The 18,465-nt window shown below is 42.0% G+C and overlaps 1 protein-coding gene across 1 annotated transcript; it reads left to right on the top strand.

Annotated features, from left to right (window-relative positions):
- The first annotated feature begins 759 nt into the window (after positions 1-759).
- On the top strand, positions 760-17,146 carry LOC124014053 (protein ADM2-like). The gene is made up of 3 exons (XM_046328734.1): positions 760-854; positions 1,233-1,490; positions 13,591-17,146. The coding sequence occupies exons 2-3, from the start codon at positions 1,393-1,395 to the stop codon at positions 14,024-14,026; spliced, it is 534 nt and encodes a 177-aa protein (XP_046184690.1). The 5' UTR covers positions 760-854; positions 1,233-1,392; the 3' UTR covers positions 14,027-17,146.
- The last annotated feature ends 1,319 nt before the right edge of the window (positions 17,147-18,465 follow it).

The following is an 18,465-nucleotide window of genomic DNA, read 5'->3' on the forward strand; positions in this document are numbered from 1 at the left end:
AAATTAGACAAATTAAACAAATTAGCTGCACGTGATCTTTATAGCCCTGGTGGCATCAATCTGTATGATAGCCACTGTAACCACTCATTATCATGGGTCACATGGTACTCTTTGTGAGGTCATATTTCCTTATAGTTCTGGAAAATGTAGAATAAATACATGTTTGTGGCATCATAAGGAAGCAATCTAACGTATCAATAGCACATTGGGCAGTACTTAGAATGTGTAGCCATGGGTGTGTCTGTCCAAAATTCAGAGGAATCTGAAAGAGAACTATCTATACCTATCCCTCAGGCTCACTTGGTGTTGAAGGCTAAGATAAGAGAGAAGGGAAAGGGAGGGGGTGAAAAATACATGATAGAAGTCTGAGAAAATAATTTTGAGAATATGCCACCATTTGTTTGCATGACATATAGTATGGGAAATTGTTAATAAAACAACATTTGGATCAATGGTTGATTAAGGATTAGTATGGATCTTTCTTAAAATCTATCTTAAATATTAATATCTGTAACTAAGTTCTTGGAAGGTCTTTGACCAGTCAAGAACCATCATCATTTTGGCATTTCAGTTGGCATTTGCCACCAAAACCAACAACATAGTTGTAAATGGCACACTTCAACATGCACACATCCATGTCATTTAGTGAATGAGGAATAAATTATCCGACCAAACCACGGAGCCTACCAGGTACACCGGTTCAGAATGAGTCCCGCCCACTCAGTATTTATACGCACAATCTCGTCTCGCTCAACTTCAAAGTTGAATCTGAGAATTTCATCTTGACCAACATTTGTTAGATCCGTGGGAAAGTACTTGGACCTACGAGAATATTTCTGAAAGTCCTCATATACGTAAGATATTACTAACATTCATAAAATGTACTATTTTATATGAGTTATTATAGCTATAATTTGAAATACAATATAAATATGAAAAATGGGTCTAGCTGGATATATTTTTAAAAACTTTTTCTAGAGTGCTTGAGGTTTCTTTATGCATAGCTTTGAATTGGCCACACATGGAGTGGTTCGTACACTTTGTACCATCATTAGGCTACTGGATAGTGAGTGAATAATGCACTTGCAGGTGTCCCACAGGCACTCTTGAATATTTGTTGCAAAATAACTGTATTTTGTGCATATTTCGATAATATAACCTAATCAATATCCTGATTAAATTAGACAATTGTGTTTACTTTTCTTTCCTTTTTTATTCTCTGTTTATCACAGGATAATTTGACTGTCTCGCGCATTGTGGCCTGGATATCAGTACTAGCCTAAATACCAAAACATTTTGGAATTTTTCTTCCCCGGGAGTTGAACATCGTCCAGGTGGTTTGGGAACACCCTCCTTCCCAAGGGGTGTGTGTGTGTGAGAACTCGTCCCGAGATGCGTTCACTTCTGCCGGTTACTGTGTATTGCATCAGCCTACTCTCCCTCCAGCAGCTCCTGGCTCTCCCGGTCGCAGACCGTCTGGAGAGAAACAGGTAAGAAGAAAGACATTACATTTACCTTCCTATATTGAACGTGCGTTCCCGTTCCTTCTCTTTCACTTTCTAAAAGGGATCTTTTCTGGAAGTGATGATTATTGAACAGAAACGTTCTTCTGGCGGGCTTATTGGATATATAAAAGCTGATGCTAGCTATTTCGATAGGAAATATAGGCTATATGTAGTCTTGTTTTATTCCACGATTCGGAAAATACAGTGATGGATGAGATGCATTATGATGAAATTGGTTGTTCTCGAATGTCCAATGACTTTGCCGGTGTTTGGTGAATTGACGTGCACCTTTTTTTAGCCTACTGTTTAATTTTTTTTTATCACACTGTCAAACCACAAACAGATGAACCACTTAATATATAATGTCGAGGTTAATGGCACAAAGTACGCTGAAGTGTTTGTTCAGTTGTGTCGGGGAGATAACGGATAGAGAGTAGTCCTGGCGGGCAAGGTCAGAGCAAGACAGACGTGATACAGGGAACATGCGCTCCCGCTCAGATAACCAGGGGACTCTGTAGTTATGATATGACAATGTGGTAAAGTTTGAGGGGAATCCCTGTTTTTAGAATGGATTGAGAGTTCATTCATGCGCGCCTTGCGCAGTCTCTGGTTTGCACTGCTCTCTCCACTGGGCTCGGTCTGTTATGGGATTTAAACACTTGTGTTGTTTTAAAGTTCATGATAGTGTAGGCTAACGAGTGCTATCTTATCCATGACCACTATGTTGAAAAATGGGCACCATGACGAAATTACGCATTTATTCCATCTGCATAATAAAGCGTACTCTTCAGAATCTGTGTTCTTATATGATGCAACTGAATTTAGTCCAAAAACTCAAAACTTAACTAATGCGACAGAGAACAATACGACCGTCATTGCATCATATTTTTCAACACTGCGCTACAAGCAAACTGAAGCGCAGGTTAGGCGCGTCATTACACACTGTTAAGTATTTGGTTGATATATTACCCATGTAGATACATGTTACATCAAATCTGGCCGTATTCACGAAATACTTCCGTACAGTTCTTTATAGGTCACTAAACGAAAGTGCTAGCTACTTGCGTCAGTGTTCAAAGTCAAGGTTTATTGCGCCAAACCATCTACTTGATCTTATTCACGTGTGACTATATTTTGGAATGCCACATATATATGGTTGTGTGTTTGTCTTACCAATTAGATTTGGTTTGAGTAGTTTGAGGTCACATGAGGTCATATTCCTAACACAGCAGTATATATGACCTCATGTGGGATATGATCTCATGTGGGACATATGATAGCAGAGGTGGAAAAAACAGTCCTCCTCCGTGTTGGCATTTAGCTGAACTCCTGCCACGTTTTAGCCATTGGCTACTGTACTGTAATACTGTAATGAGTGGCACTTGTATTTCCCCACTATGCTATTCTTCTATGTGTGACGTGGTAGTAAAATCCCAAGATCACAGGGAATTGGTCAATAATACCCATTTCCTATTTCATTGGGTGGGCAGACGTGCCTGTTCAAAGTGAAGGAGAAGTACACTAGTGAGTGCAGTGAGAGCTATAGCAGAGAGTAGAGTCAGTGTCTGCATGCCCTCTTCTGGTGGGAGACTGACAGGAACCTGGACTCTATCAATGAGAGAAACCAATTAAAACACATGATTACTTTCACCAAGAGCCATGCCTTTACATATAAATCTGGGATGTTCAAAGCTAAAAGAGGAACATTTTCACCTGTTAGTCATTTTTTGGGGCAAATGAAGTAAGGCACTTGGTTGTATCTAGAATGTTCCTCTAATGTGGGTTAGCACTGTAGGACACACTGACAGGTCCCCAAAAAATGTATGTGAGTTGTGTTGTTGGCCTGGTAACTCAGACATGATCATTTGTTGAGACTTATTCATATTATTACTAGGTCAGTGACACCACTGTTATCTTGCTTTATACAGTGCCTTCGGAAAGTATTCAGACCCCTTGACCTTTTCCACATTTTGTTAGGTTACCACCTTATTCTAAAATGTATTCAATTGTTGTTTTCCCCTCATCAATCTACACACAATACCCCCTTAATAAAGCAAAAACTGTTTTTTTTAGACATGTTTGCAAATGTATTTAAAAAGATGGAAATATCACATTTACATAAGTATTCAGACCCTTTCAACTTTGTTGAAGCACCTTTGGCAGCGATTACAGCCTCAAGTCATCTGGGGTATGACGCTACAAGCTTGGCACACCTGTATTTTGGGAGTTTCTCCCATTTTTCTTTGCAGATCCTCTCAAGCTCTGTCAGGTTGGACGGGAAGCATTGCTGCACAGCTATTTTCAGGTCCCTCCTGAGATGTTAGATCGGGTTCAAATCCGGGCTCTGCCTAGGCCACTCAAGGACATTCAGAGACTTTTCCCGAAGCCACTCCTGCATTGTCTTTTACATTTTTTAAAACCTTTATTTAACTAGGCAAGTCAGTTAAGAACAAATTCTTATTTTCAATGATGGCCTAAGAACAGTGGGTTAACTGCCCTGTTCAGGGGCAGGACGACAGATTTTTTACCTTGTCAGCTCGGGGATTTGATCTTTCAACCTTTCGGTTACTAGTCCAACGTTCTAACCACTAGGCTACCTGCTAACCCTTGGCTGTCTCCTTAGGGTCATTGTCCTGTTGGAAGGTGAATGTTTGTCCCAGTCTGAGATCCTGAGTGCTCTGGAGCAGGTTTTCATCAAGGATCTCTCTGTACTTTGCTCCGTTCATTTTTGCTTCAATCCTGACTTGTCTCCCAGTCCCTGCCGCTGAAAAACATCCCCACAGCATGATGCTGCCATCACCATGCTTCACCGTAGGGATGGTGCCAGGTTTCCTCCAGACGTGACGCTTGCCATTGAGGCCAAAGAGTTCAATCTTGGTTACATCAGACCAGAAAATATTGTTTCTCATGGTCTGTGAGTCTTTAATGTGCCTTTTGGCAAACTCCAAGCGAGCTGTCATGTGCCTTTTTACTGAGGAGTGGCTTCTGCCTGGCCACTCTACCATAAAGGCCTTATCGGTGGAGTGCTGCAGAGATGGTTGTCCTTCTGAAAGGTTCTCCCATCTCCATAGAAGAAGTCTAGAGCTGTGACAGAGTGACCATCAGGTTCTTGGTCACCTCCCTGACCAAGGCCCTTCTCCCCCAATTTCTCAGTTTGGCCAGGCAGCCAGCTCTAGAAAGAGCCTTCAATGCTGCAGACATTTTTTGGTACACTTCCCCAGATCTGTGCCTCGACACATCCTGTCTCAGAGCTCTATGGACAATTCCTTTGACCTCATGGCTTGGTTTTTGCTCTGACATGCACTGTCAACTGTGAGACCTTATAAAGACAGGTGTGTGCCATTCAAAATCATGTCCAATCAATTTAATTTATCACAGATGGACTTCAATCAAGAAACATCTCAAGGATGATCAATGGAAACCGTATGCACCTGAGCACAATTTCATGTCTCATAGCAAAGGGTCTGAATACTCCTGTAAATACGTTTTCTATATTTATATATATATTTGCAAAAATGTCTAAAACCCTTTTTTCACATTGTCATTATGGGGTGTTGTGTGTAGATTGCTGAGGATTATTATTTTTGAAGTCCATTTTAGAATAAGGCTGTAACGTAACAAAATGTGGAAGAAGTCAAGGCATCTAAATACTTTCCGAAGGCACTGTATCTGCACTCAGATATTTTAGGGGAATCAACATTCAACAGAAAAGTGAAAAATGTCACGTTTTGCTGACGTGCATTCATGAATGGACTGGCAAGTCTTTAAGGCCCATAATTGAGGTTATTGACTTATGAGGATGTGGAAAAAGAGGGTTGTTTTTACCCTGCATGGACTAGATTGGCAGGGCTGAGATGGATGTGCCAGACAACAGTCTCCTTATAAGGTGACCCTATTCTGACAGGAGGGCCCCAACGCTGGAGGTTCGGACTTAGCTCAACAACCTCTGTGTACAGGTGTGTGTGCGCGTGTGTGTCTGTGTGCCTGCGCATTGGACAAACACCTGCTGCTGAAATCAAATCGAAGCAAAGAGAAGCATGACTCAAACACCTCTCTGTTTATGTCAGTCTGAGCTCCCAGCAGGGTTGGGCTATTTCTGCTTCCCAATGGTTGTTAAGACATCAATCTCTAAGAACTAACATTCCATTTAAAACAGCAGGGACAGAATTTGTTGGTAATGGTGGATGTGGTTGTGGTTGCGTCAGTGCTCTCTATCAGTGTATTTGAGTGAACACAGCAGCTTTTCAAAAACAAACAGTTCAATAAGAGGGAGTCTGTTTGTCTTGTCCAAGCTGTGGCTGTGTGAGGGGTTATCGTTCCTAGAAATCCCCTCAGGATGTTCCCTTGGTGATGGAAAGGCGATTCATAATGTCCTCTCTCTTTTTCCTCACTCTCTCTCCAATTCTGTTTTCTCTCTTCTCTCTCCCTCTTTCATTCTGGTTTCTCCCTCTGCCTTCTTCCCTCCTTTTATCTATTTATTTACTCAGTAAATGTCCCACTTTTTCTTCCCTCCATACCAAACACTCTGTCCTTCCCATCACACATGATGATCCCATCACAGGCTGATAACAATAACACAGGCCTCATTGCTCCTCCTCTCTTTCCCCTTTTCAGACTGAGGTGTGATGGGTGTGTTTGGTCATTGTTTCTCTGTACCGATAAAGTGCTTTATGTCCTGATCATGGCCATTGACAATACAAAGTATACCCTTCATTGTACATATAGTAACAGCTTGAGAGAAAATAGTTGAAGGCCAGAGCCAAACCAATATGGCTTAATTATGGCTTTAGAGACGAAGCAGTTTTACGTTGTGGATTTCAGCTGTGGGGTGCAGGGCGCCCCAGAGAGAGGCATGTTACTGGAGCTGATGTGCTGTAATGTGCTTGTTGTCATGATGACCCACTACTTCCACACAGTCTGGGACAGAGGTCAATGATATGACATGTCAGACATCCCAGACAGGATGAACACAGTTTGTGTATTGAGCGTGTGTGTTAGTGTAAAGCATATTCTCTTTAGAAAGAGATGGCTGTGTATGTGTCGACTACTGGTCTGTCTGTGTGTATTTGAGCCTGTGTGTATTTGAGACTGTGTGTATTTGAGTCTGTGGATTTGAGTCTGTGTGTATTGTGGGTGGGAATTTGCCCAGGATCCCGACTGAACAGAAAAACAACGTTTTCCCGTCTGTCCATCCTCCTCCTAAATCATTAACTCCCTCTGTCACCCCATATGGGGCAAGTGTCAGAGCCAAGCCCCCTGCATGCAATTCAGACGTCAACACCCATCCATTGTCCCAACACAATATTTACCCCAGAATCAGGCACATTGCATCATCATCCACCACCCAGAGGACATACTGTTGTCTTCTGAGTAATATATCAGATGCTCTTTGCATCCATTAGATGGTGATAGATTGTATAACTCTATATACATTAACTTTATATAGATTTATAAATATGCTTATACAATATCAAATACATAACATGAACATTAACTTGACTAATATGGCTCATAAATACTTAAACTTTACTCCAGTTATCTTTTATGTACTAAAATACACTTTGCGTGCCTCACCGTCTGATATAACCCCAGCTGGCCCTGTAGATTGCTCTGTGAGAGGCAGTAAGTATGACTCTGAGGTTAGACCTCTGCTCTGAGGAAGCATGGCTGCTCTGATGTGGGCCACACTGTAATCAGAGGTCTGGACTGGCGATGTATGGAGATGTAATGTATCTACCACATAAACACTGCCATGACCCTCCCTCCCTCTCTCTCTCTCTCTCTCCGCTCCGTGGGGGTCATTATGACCAGGCCTAAAGAAGAAGGGGAACCAGTCTCCCACCAGGCAGCTCAGAATTCCACAGTGGATTAGTGGCTAAGACCTAAATTCCACCGTCCACATCTATAAAGAAAATGCTTCCACTCTGCACTGATATCCTGACCATGGCAAAATACTTGTGTGTGTATGTATGGATTAGGGTTGTCACGATACCAGTCTTGAGATACTACGATACCAGATTTTCCATGGCAATAAAGACAACAGGAATTAGACTAAACTCTATGGTACAATAAAAACCTACTTTACGTGAAATTTTGAGTGCTAAATTATCTAATGTGACTTGCCACGATACTTCTGACTATCGCAGTACTGGAATCGTGACAATCCTTGTACAGTATATCTGTCTGTCTGTGTGTATACTGTCAGTGTTAAAGAAATAACACAGGATAAAGGCTGAAGAATGATCACAGATGGAGCTCTGAGGTCTGAGGCGAGAAGGACTAAACTCTTGTTGGTGGTTGAGAAGAATGTAGGTGTTATTCTAGCTAAGTACAGTCATTTGTAGTGTGGATGGATGCCTACAGTACCGATGGAGATCAGGCCTCAATCAGAAGTCAGCACTGCAGCTGTGAGTGGCCGCCTCAGTAAAATTGGAACCACTGTTTGGTTCCCAATTCCCAAACCACTACACACTTAAGTCCACACTTAAGTGGATATGTGGCAGTCGTTCTTTCAAGCCATGGATTTTAGCAACTGTGTACACTTTCACCCAACGCAGTGCATGATGAGGAAAGTGCTAAATCACAACAAGCGTCAGCAATGGTTCATTCACAAATAAATCGCCTTTTGCTTATTTCTGTCTCCACAATCTGTCCTCTGTTAGCTGCATGGCGCCTGGCGAGGACTATGTATGAATGTGCCACATTTACTGTTGATTAAGGCACCCTATGGTAGGCTCCAGCCCCCTGGGTATAAGCATGTATGAAGGGTCTGGTGCTGGCCAAGGCTTACCCTTCTCTGAGGGGGCCTTACTGGGGCAGAGGAGGGCACCAGGCTGGGGCTGGTGGGACATTGGCGATTCCACGCCAGCGGCAGCAGAACATATTTTTGGTATCTCATATTGTTTTGGCAATTCTCACATTGAAACTTCATTGGGGAAAGGATGTTTGAAATGCTTTTTACATTTGTACCACAAGCAATGTTTGAGAAAATCATGATGAAAGTAGCCATTTCAGGCCCTTTTAGACCTAAACGTGCCTCCTGTAAGACCCTACGATCCGTGAACTGTACATGGAACAGATAACATCTTGGTGTCATTGTACTCCTTATAGTGTGCTCTAAAATATGGAGTACACTACCGGTCAAAAGTTTAGAACACCTACTAATTTTTCTTTATTTAAAAAAAAAACTATTTTCTACATTGTAGAATAATAGTGAAGACATCAAAATATGAAATAACACATATGAAATCATGTAGTAACCAAAATGGTTAGGGATGTGTCGGACCGCAGAGTGAAGGAAAAGCAGCCAACAAGTGCTCAGCATATGTGGGAACTCCTTCAAGACTATTGGAATAGCATTCCAGGTAAAGCTGGTTGGAGAATGCCAAGAGTGTGCAAAGCTGTCATCAAGGCAAAGGGTGGCTATTTGAAGAATCTCAAATCTCAAATATATTTTGATTTGTTTTACACTTTTTTGGTTACTCAATGATTTCACATGTGTGACTTCATAGTTTTGATGTCTTCACCATTATTCTACAATGTAGAAAATAGTAAAAAAATAAAGAAAAACCCTTGAATGAGTAGATGTTCTAAAACTTTTTCCCAGTAGTGTATGTCTAGATTCTGAAAAAAAAATATCACATTAATTTATTCAACATTCAAATATTAATATATCAAATGGACCTTTTTTGATTTAGTTTATTTTAAGACATTTTTTGGAACAATATATATAAGTATATAACATTTCCAGTGTGGGCTTTCTGCTAATTCTGAACTTATGATCAATTTTATGAGCACCACCAACACAGTGAATGGGAAGATGGATTCAAAGGGAACTCCCTCTGCTGGTGATTTGCTGAATGTGCAATCCTACATGAGGCTGTGATTGGTTAATGACCTATCATGTCCATTTATATGTATAAAATTGGTCATATCATTAAAGGTACCAGAGAGCCCACTCTGGAAATGTTACGTGTTTGAAGAGAATGTCTAAAAAGGATAGCTTTGAGATTAATATTAATATTTTTAATGTTGAATAAATTAATGTGAAAATGTGTATTTCAGAGAGAACACTATAAGGCATATAATGACAGATGTTGTCTGTATTATGTACAGTTCACAGATCATAGGGTCTTATAGGAGGCATGTATACTAAAAATGGTATAAAATGGCTAATTTCATCATGATTTTCAAAAAAATGGCTTGTGATAGAAAAAAAAAAAAAGGTGTTAAACATCTTTCCCCCCAATCAAGTTTCTATGTGAGAATTGTCAGAACAATCTGAGAAACCTAATTGCTCCTGTAAGTCGCTCTGGATATGACCAAATGACTCAAATGTAAATACCAAAAATATTTCCCACTCCGGCTGGTGTGGAATCACCCTATTGTGGTGGTTCCACTGGTGGGTCTCAGTTGTGATTCCAGACCTAAACCTCAGTCTAAACTGTGGGAGTAATACGAAAGAACAACACCACACTGCAGCACAAAGGAGTTGGGATCAGCTTACCCTTTTATCGAACCCTCAAAGCCCCCTCCCTCTGCCCATTCCAGGGTAGCCTAGTGGTTAGAGCATTGGACTAGTAACCCAGAAGGTTGCAAGTTCAAATCCCCAAGCTGACAAGGCACAAATCTGTTGTTCTGCCCCTGAACAGGAAGTTAACCCACTGTTCCTAGGCCATGATTGAAAATAAGAATTTGTTCTTAACTGACTTGCCTAGTTAAATAAAGGTAAAATAAAGTTCCCCAGGCTGAGTGACTTTTAGCTTAATGCCCTCCAATGAAAATTAGACTTTTACAGAACAAGTAGGTGGATTTGTTACAATATTTTTTTCTTCTATAATCGTCCACAGATCAGATGGTGATGAAAATGAGTGTTGAGTGAGTGAATGTTTCCAAGAATCTGAAGCTCTGATATCTTTGATCGTCTCCCAATCACAAAGACCTCCATTACTGTCAATTTGCAGGATTACTTTCTCAATAGCCAAATTAGACGGGCTGTCAGATCAGATGTGATCCAGTGAGAGAGTTCCCACGTTGGGCCGGCCTACAGTACATGGTGCTGCTGCCTTCTCCTGGCTGTGGGCTAGAACACGGTGGCCAAAAGGCTTATTGTGGGATCAGAACAACATCCCAACGAAACTGGAGAGGAGCATGTGCTCTGGGCACACTGACTCACAGTCACACCTCCGGTCCAAAGTCCCTTCAGATCCATCCGATCCCTCCAGCACAGATACATACAAATGGGTCCTGGCTGGCCCTAGCGACAAAACAGACAAGTTCACACTTGCTTGTGAAGCCATTATATAAAAGTCTAAGGGCATCAGTGTCAGGTGGAAGTAAGGCAGTCCGGTCAGATGGTGTAACAGAGAAGAGAGGAGGACAAAAGGACATGCCAAGAACTCCCTAGGTGGGAGGTGAACCCCACAGAAACTCAAACACGGTTAACCTCCTTTAAACAGCAGACTCATTCTCATTCTCCTTCTCCGCCTCTGTCCAGTTACTAATTCTCCAAGAAAATGTTTTTTTTTAACGACATCACAGGGTCTTTATGGCTGTCTGCCAGCCCAGAATAGCCTGACTAGCGAAGCAGCCATTGTCTCCTGCGTTGGGTCGGGCTCGGGGCGACATGGTGTGTTATGGGAGATTCCAGTGCTGAGTGAGCCACAAAGTCCACTGCGGCTCTAACAGGGGTGGAAATGGGCATTAGAAACACACACACAAACTACTTGGTCAATGGGGTGGATTGGGACTGACACAATGTCTTAGGGCAGCAGGAAGACTAGCGGTTAGAGTGTTGAGCCACTAACCGAAAGGTCGGTGTTTCAAATACCTGAGCTGACAAGGTGGAAAATCTGTTGATGTGCCCTTGTGCAAGGCACTTAATCACAATTTGCTCCAGGGGCACTGTACTACTATGGCTGACCCTGTAAAACAACACATTTGACTACACCTATCCGGTGTACAATAAAATCTATCCATTTTTTATGGATGTGAAGCTTGGTACAGCACACCCACTGCTCACAGACATCAATTCAACATCTATTCCATGTTGGTTGAACGTCATTTCAACAACATTGATTCAACCAGTGTGTGCTCATTGGGCATTGTTTGGTACTGGCAGTCTACACACCCCATCAGTCCTGTTTTTGTCCAGGGACTCCCAAAGGAAGCTGTTCTGGAGCTGTTTTACCTCTGTTTTGTTTATTCACCATCTCTTGTTTCCGAACGGATTAAGTTTCCTCCTTCCTCCTGTGTGAGAAACACATTTTCCACCATGGATTCCAAACACAAAGGAAGATTGAGCCTGTACAGAAGATTGCATTTCAGCCATTTTGTGTACAGAAAGGTCAAGTTTACTGTAATGAATATAGACTATCCAAATCTCTATAACAACCACATTGCAGTATTTATGCGGTATACTGTATGAATGTAGCTTCTTCCGCGCAGTCAAATACAATTTGTGCCTGTCTGTCAGCATGGTGTTTGACACAGAAGGCGTGTGTGACTGGGAAATGCCATGGCCACAGGACAGAGCTGAATGACTAGGTGCTCCTGGAAATAGTGCTCCCTCGACATTACCACAGTGGTTACCAGTGACACCCACCATCACCAGGCACCAGGGCCCTGCCCCGTATGGGCAAACAGGCTGGATGGCAGGGAGACACAGGTGATTCAGTGTTTTCTTTGTGTTGGAACTCTGTGTACACGTCAAATATAGCTACCTTGAAACTTTCACTGACTGACCAGTCATGGTGCTGTTGGTGGAATAGCACTATGTTTTTGTTTGTGAAGTAGCTAGATTGGGTAGTTATGTTGGGCTTCAAGCCCGCAACACACCGGAAAACTCAGTTTGAGGTTAAATTGGTTGAACAAACCCATAAATGCTCAAAGTCATGATTGTGGTCTGCAGAATTTTGACCACGAACAACATGTTTGGCAAGAGCCTGGCCAAGGCACTGAACACATTAACTAAGAGACCGCCTTGAGGAGGCAGAGAAGGGTTTGGAACCCTGTTCATTAATATAGCCACTTCTCGCTGGTTACCTCTGGCATAGTGGCATTCTACAGTAGGCCTACCCTGTTATTTCTCACAATCCAGTCAGCGTTTATAATTACGCTGTATGCCAACTATCATTACTGCTTCTCCTGAAGAGCAGTTGGAAGCCGGTCAGAACCTGATGCTGTGGAAATGTTTCTGTGTCTCTTTAAAATGGAAAAAGGATACAAAAGGGACGTTTTCTCTTCCTTGTTCTAACTTTATCATGGGAGGACATTTAGCACACAAAAGTCATACTTACTACTTAAAATAATTTAGGCTTGATATACCTACACCCACTGGCGCCATTTTGAGAATGAAATTCCCTGACTCACTGTGGCCAGAGCTTCGTCAATATGACATCCGCCAGGTGCACGAGCCTCAACCTATTTATGGCATCTGTAACAAACTAAGACACAGAGACACAAATTCGAGCCCTCTGAGCAAACACACCCACAACAGTTCAGAGAATAGCATCCCCAGTGCCAAGTTTGAGTTGAGCAGCTAGTGTCATCATCAAGAAGAGAACAGATGGCAAGGCCTCCTCCTCCTCAGCGCAAAAGCCAGAGTCAATCTGAGATGTGTTTGCTAAACAGGCTGTTCCTGAAACTTAGTGATGCCTCCGTCCTGTGGACCCTTGAGGGGATAGTCAGTAAATCTCCAGAGCCACTCTGTCTGTTTGCTTTAGCTAAGGTGAACATGAAGTCTCAATAGTTGTGACGTCCAGTATGTTGAAATTACCATAATAAATGGACAGCAGCCAAGTCCCCATGCTGTTTTGTTCCTGTGCTGAAAGGCCATTAGTCTTATAAAATACATTAAGGCAGGATGGTGACACATCAAACCTCACCATGCCCATTCCATGTGTGTAACATTTACTGTCAGTGTGTGTCGACATAAAATGCTGTTGGAAGTGTGCTTCATATCAGTCTGAGAATAACTACGCCAGTTCTAAAATGACTTCACTGATTCAATGGTCAGCATTGAACCAGAGTGGAAAGATACAGACATCATTCTTAACGACGTCTTATTTGTTTTCTGTGTTCCTAGGTTGGAGCTGCTTAAGAAGCTTCATGCGCTGAGAGAGGAGGAGATCTTCACTCCAGAAACTGGCACCGAACTCGCCAGACCAACAGACTCCAGCCCTTCATCAGACCTCCAGTCCTCCATCAGACCTCCAAAATGGCTGCCTGGCTACCTCCGCAGAGACACACCACCCACTGTCATGAACACAGCCCATCTTGAAGCTCTGGTACGGGCGAGGCGTGAGGAGGGCGTGGAGCCACAACGGACAGGGTCAAGAGGTCGTCGCCATGCCCACTCAGGGTCACGCGGGGGTCACCACCCCCAGCTGATGAGAGTGGGGTGCGCCCTGGGAACCTGCCAGGTTCAGAACCTCAGCCACCGGCTCTATCAGCTGATTGGCCAGAGCGGACGGGAAGACTCCTCCCCCATTAACCCCCGGAGTCCGCATAGTTACGGATGAGCGACTGACAGATACTTCTCCCTCTCTTCCCTGAAAACATAAAAACCCCAGCAAACTTCAATATATAGACATTTATCTCTATTTTACGAATCACAGATAGCCTTTGCATTAGTATTAGATGTAGTCCACACCTTTTTTAGATCCTGAAATGACAATTTATGTACTTTTTGAATGACATTTGCCTTACTCCTCTGTACACCTCAAAAACGCATCATGCTGTTTAAGAAGAAGGAATCTGACATGAATGAAAGCCTCATAGCTGACGCTTCCCACCACCAACCATCCCTGGGAACGAATACCTGTCACCCAGAAATCCTCTGAACATTTGGGTCTCGTCAAAGTCTTTGTGTTTCTCCCGGCCTCCTGACTAGTCAAAGAGCTGCAAGGGGCTCAGTTTGACTTCCTAATCCTGTTAATATAAGAATAAATGCTCCCGTCCACCTGCCTTTCTACTTAACACAAGCCAACGCAACTGGACGTGTCTGTATAAGGCCTGATGACCTCCACAGCAGCAGTTAGCTCTGGCCCCATTGATCAAACACTTAAGCCTCTCATGTGGATTTCTACCAGGGCTAGGATCAGATCCCTGTCAGAGGGAATATATTCCTGAAGACCCGTCAAAACGACCCGATGAACCCTTTTACCCCACCCCTAAACCCTGCCCCCTTAGATCTGCCAGGACAATTTGAGGGACCATGTTTGACATATCTAGGGTAATCCTCTATTTTACAGACCACCAGCAACCATTTGTGGGCAGACACTGACCTTATAGACACAGAAACTGACCTCACAGACACAGACCTTACAGACAAGAACCTACTGTCCTCTCTCTTCTGCAGCCAATGATGTTCCCGACAGAAGCAGTCTGTGGTTCTGTGAAGTATATGTTTCAACAGACCACAGCCTTGACAGCCGCATTCAGGCATAATAGTCAAGTTCAGCAGTGGCTGAATGCTTCTGGACTCGTCTAGTAGAGACTGTTTATAGAAAGAGAAAGAATGGGGTAAACATTTCAATGACTCAGTTCCTATACAAGATGGAGATTTTCAATGTTTTTATTATGAATCATTGCGGATCTATTTCAGCGGTGAGATCTATTGGTTGGCTCTTGAACACAGTGAACAGTCCTGCTGCCATTATCCCAGGGTCTGAGTGGGAAATATGATCCCCTTCACGTGATTCTTAAGTTCTCCCCACTAAGTCTCGACTTTATGTTTACGGCAATTTAACCAATCAGATCTTTTAGTTGTACCGCCACGGTACACATCGTCTGCTGTATTTATGAACAAAAGAAACATTGACCGTGCCTTGCCCAGGGGGCCGTATAACTAAAGCATCACAAGTTGCCAACCCAAACCCAAAATCTGCTATTAATAGTACTGACCAGGAATATTTTGAGGCTTACTTTGTCATTATCAATAATAATCCGGTCAGTTATGAATACTGAGATCCTAAAAACGCTAGTAGTTTAGTGTGTATACAACAATACATTACGTTGTATGTGTGTAGTATGTCGAATGAGTCTAAATTAGCACAGTCAACAGCAAAGTGCTCTACTGTTACATTGTGGCTTTGTAATGACAGACCACGGATAGCAAAAGTAGGGGAGGCAGAGTGCCACATTTTAAATCTGGATATGAAATACCATTAAAAAAAGATATGCTCTGAGATTCCCATTTTCCCGTGTTATAACTGTCTCTGAAATGGTGGGCCGGATGCCCTGACTAGAAATAACCAAAAACAATCTCAACTCAGCCTGCATGCAAAAAACTAGCCTAACCTTCAAAGGGTGCAGAATCTGTCGATCTGAAAAAACAAGCCACAACGTCTCTGTGACATCTTTAATACCCATAATAATCATGCAGCCTGGCTCTTTGAAACACATTCAAATGTTTCATATACTCAATGTCAGAGGATTAGAATAGTTGAAGTAATCCTCAACGTTCAGACTATTAGTTTTCCAATAACTTTGATCCGAACTTGCTGATGTTGCTATTATTGCTGTTAGAAACCAGGTCAGCCATTAGTCATACATTCATGTATTTATGACTATAACTATGTAACTATTAGGTTACCGTGTCATAATTATACATTAGCTTAGAGTCTTTTAGGGTCCAAGTTTTTACTGTTTTGATTTGACCACAGTGTTGCCTCAATGAAGTCATTCTATAATTATTTATGTTTGTTGGGCAAGTGGTTGAAATTCACCAAATATCTGACAATACTTGACAGTCATATTGTTTTTTTGTGATCTACATCATACTATAGTGTGGTCTTATATTCCTCCATCCATATCCCCCTTTCATTTTGTTTGACTTATTTTTGTCTTTTTGGACTGAATCGTCTTAATCAAAACTGGGGCTTTATTTTATTTTAGAGTTAGCTCATTTAATCGTGGAGTGATTCTCTGTCTCACTCGCTCTATCTCACCATCTCTCCCTCTACCACTCTCTCAACTTCTATCTCAGATTCTGACCTGCGCCAGGTCGCAGGTCATAATCAGTGGTTCATTGGTTCTTTAAGTCTAATCTGTTCAAAGGCGTTGTGAAACACACATGCCATTGTCTCTGCTGTAATGGAGCTAATAAATGTCTCGTGACAGACCATTAAAAGGCTTTTCAAATGCTAAAAACCTTGGTGAATCTCTCGACTTCTTAACCACCACAGTCACAGGTGTGTGTTTGTGTCTGAACGGCCACATATAGAATCAGGAACCGATCTTGTGTTTGTTGGATTATTGTTGGAGCCATGTTGTTTTTGCTATACTTTTCCTTTGTGTTGTAATTACATGTCAGTGTTGTGTCACTGGCGGGTCCGTAGCCTTTCCTAGAAGCAGAGCTGAGTGTTTTTGTCTGGGTAAACTGCGTACCACCAGATTATTTACGACCTTTGACCACTAATACCTCCCCTTGTGTGTTAAGAAAAACACTCTCCATCAGTCTTACATCAAAACTAACGCTGCCATCGCCTGCCATTGTTAACTTAACCTATGTTGTAAAGAGATGCAGGAGATTGTGTTGTGTGTTCACGTCTGTGTGTGAGTGTATGTGATGTGACTGTATGTGAGTGTGTATGTGAGTGTGTATGTGACTGTATGTGAGTGTGTATGTGACTGTATGTGAGTGTGTATGTGACTGTATGTGAGTGTGTATGTGAGTGTGTATGTGACTGTATGTGAGTGTGTATGTGAGTGTGCATGTGACTGTATGTGAGTGTGCATGTGACTGTATGTGAGTGTGTATGTGACTGTATGTGAGTGTGTATGTGAGTGTGTATGTGACTGTATGTGTAGGTACTTATAGTATAGTCGTCCTAGCCAGGGATCTGACACATCACAATCCCAGTCTGTTTTTCCTCATTCAATGTTTAATTATACTTAAGGTCAGAAGCCTCTTTTAGGGTCACAGCAAACTGAGCAAAGCACTTTAATGTTGTTAGTTCCTCACAACTTGAATTTCAAACATTGCAATTCTATTTTTAATGACAGATGAGAGTTATTGTATATGTTGCATTTGATAAAGATCTGTATGAGTATGAGTGGAGTGAAGATGATATCATGCACACTTGTGCATATTATATATTATTAGCGGTACTATGTAAGAAAAGTAATATATTTAAGTTATCTTTGTATGTTTATATATGTATGTCACCAAAGACACTATTTATCTCGTATTTTCCATGCCCCTAAAAGGTGACCTTTTGTTAGGAAAGAAAAATCAATCCTAAATGTTCATGTCAGACAATGTCTTTCATTCCCTGTAAAAATAAAGAACTACATTGTAGTGAGATAAAGTCTAGTGTGTGCCTCTAATTTGTGAAAGTGTGTGTGTGCGTGGATGTTTGTGTGCACGCGTGTGTATGCATGTTTACCTTCACGTGTGTGTGAGTACAGTATGAGAAACTCTTCACAACAGTTATTGTTAACAACATCGATGCCATTGTCAAAACTAAAAATAATGAAGTTATAATCAGAATTAAATCTCTCCACAGAATTATACAAACATCAGAAAACATGACAGTTGCCAGCAGTCTTCGATATGACTACATTTAAAAATAAACATAACTAGAGGTATCAAGATCATACATATTACTCAATATTTCCTTTAAGGAACAGAAATATGTGGGGGGAAAAACACCCCTTCCTCGAATCTGGTAAACCTGGGCAAAGGTGACATCCTAGTGGAAAAATAGATGGGTGAAAGTTCTCTTGACCATGATGCATCAGCATTGATCCAATGTCCTTCACTCCACTACTCCTAACAGCTAGTTAATCATTATTCGTCCCAACGAATGGAGCAAAATTCATACTCGACATCACATGATTTAGATTCATGTAATACCCGAAAGGTTGTGCCTAACAGGGAGTGTTAATGAGTAACTAGAAGGCACATGCAGTCAGCCACATTCCTGGGCTGTCTGCCCACCTAGAGGCAGCTGGT

This window comes from Oncorhynchus gorbuscha, linkage group LG25, assembly GCF_021184085.1.
Source record: "Oncorhynchus gorbuscha isolate QuinsamMale2020 ecotype Even-year linkage group LG25, OgorEven_v1.0, whole genome shotgun sequence".
Classification (NCBI taxonomy): domain Eukaryota; kingdom Metazoa; phylum Chordata; class Actinopteri; order Salmoniformes; family Salmonidae; genus Oncorhynchus; species Oncorhynchus gorbuscha.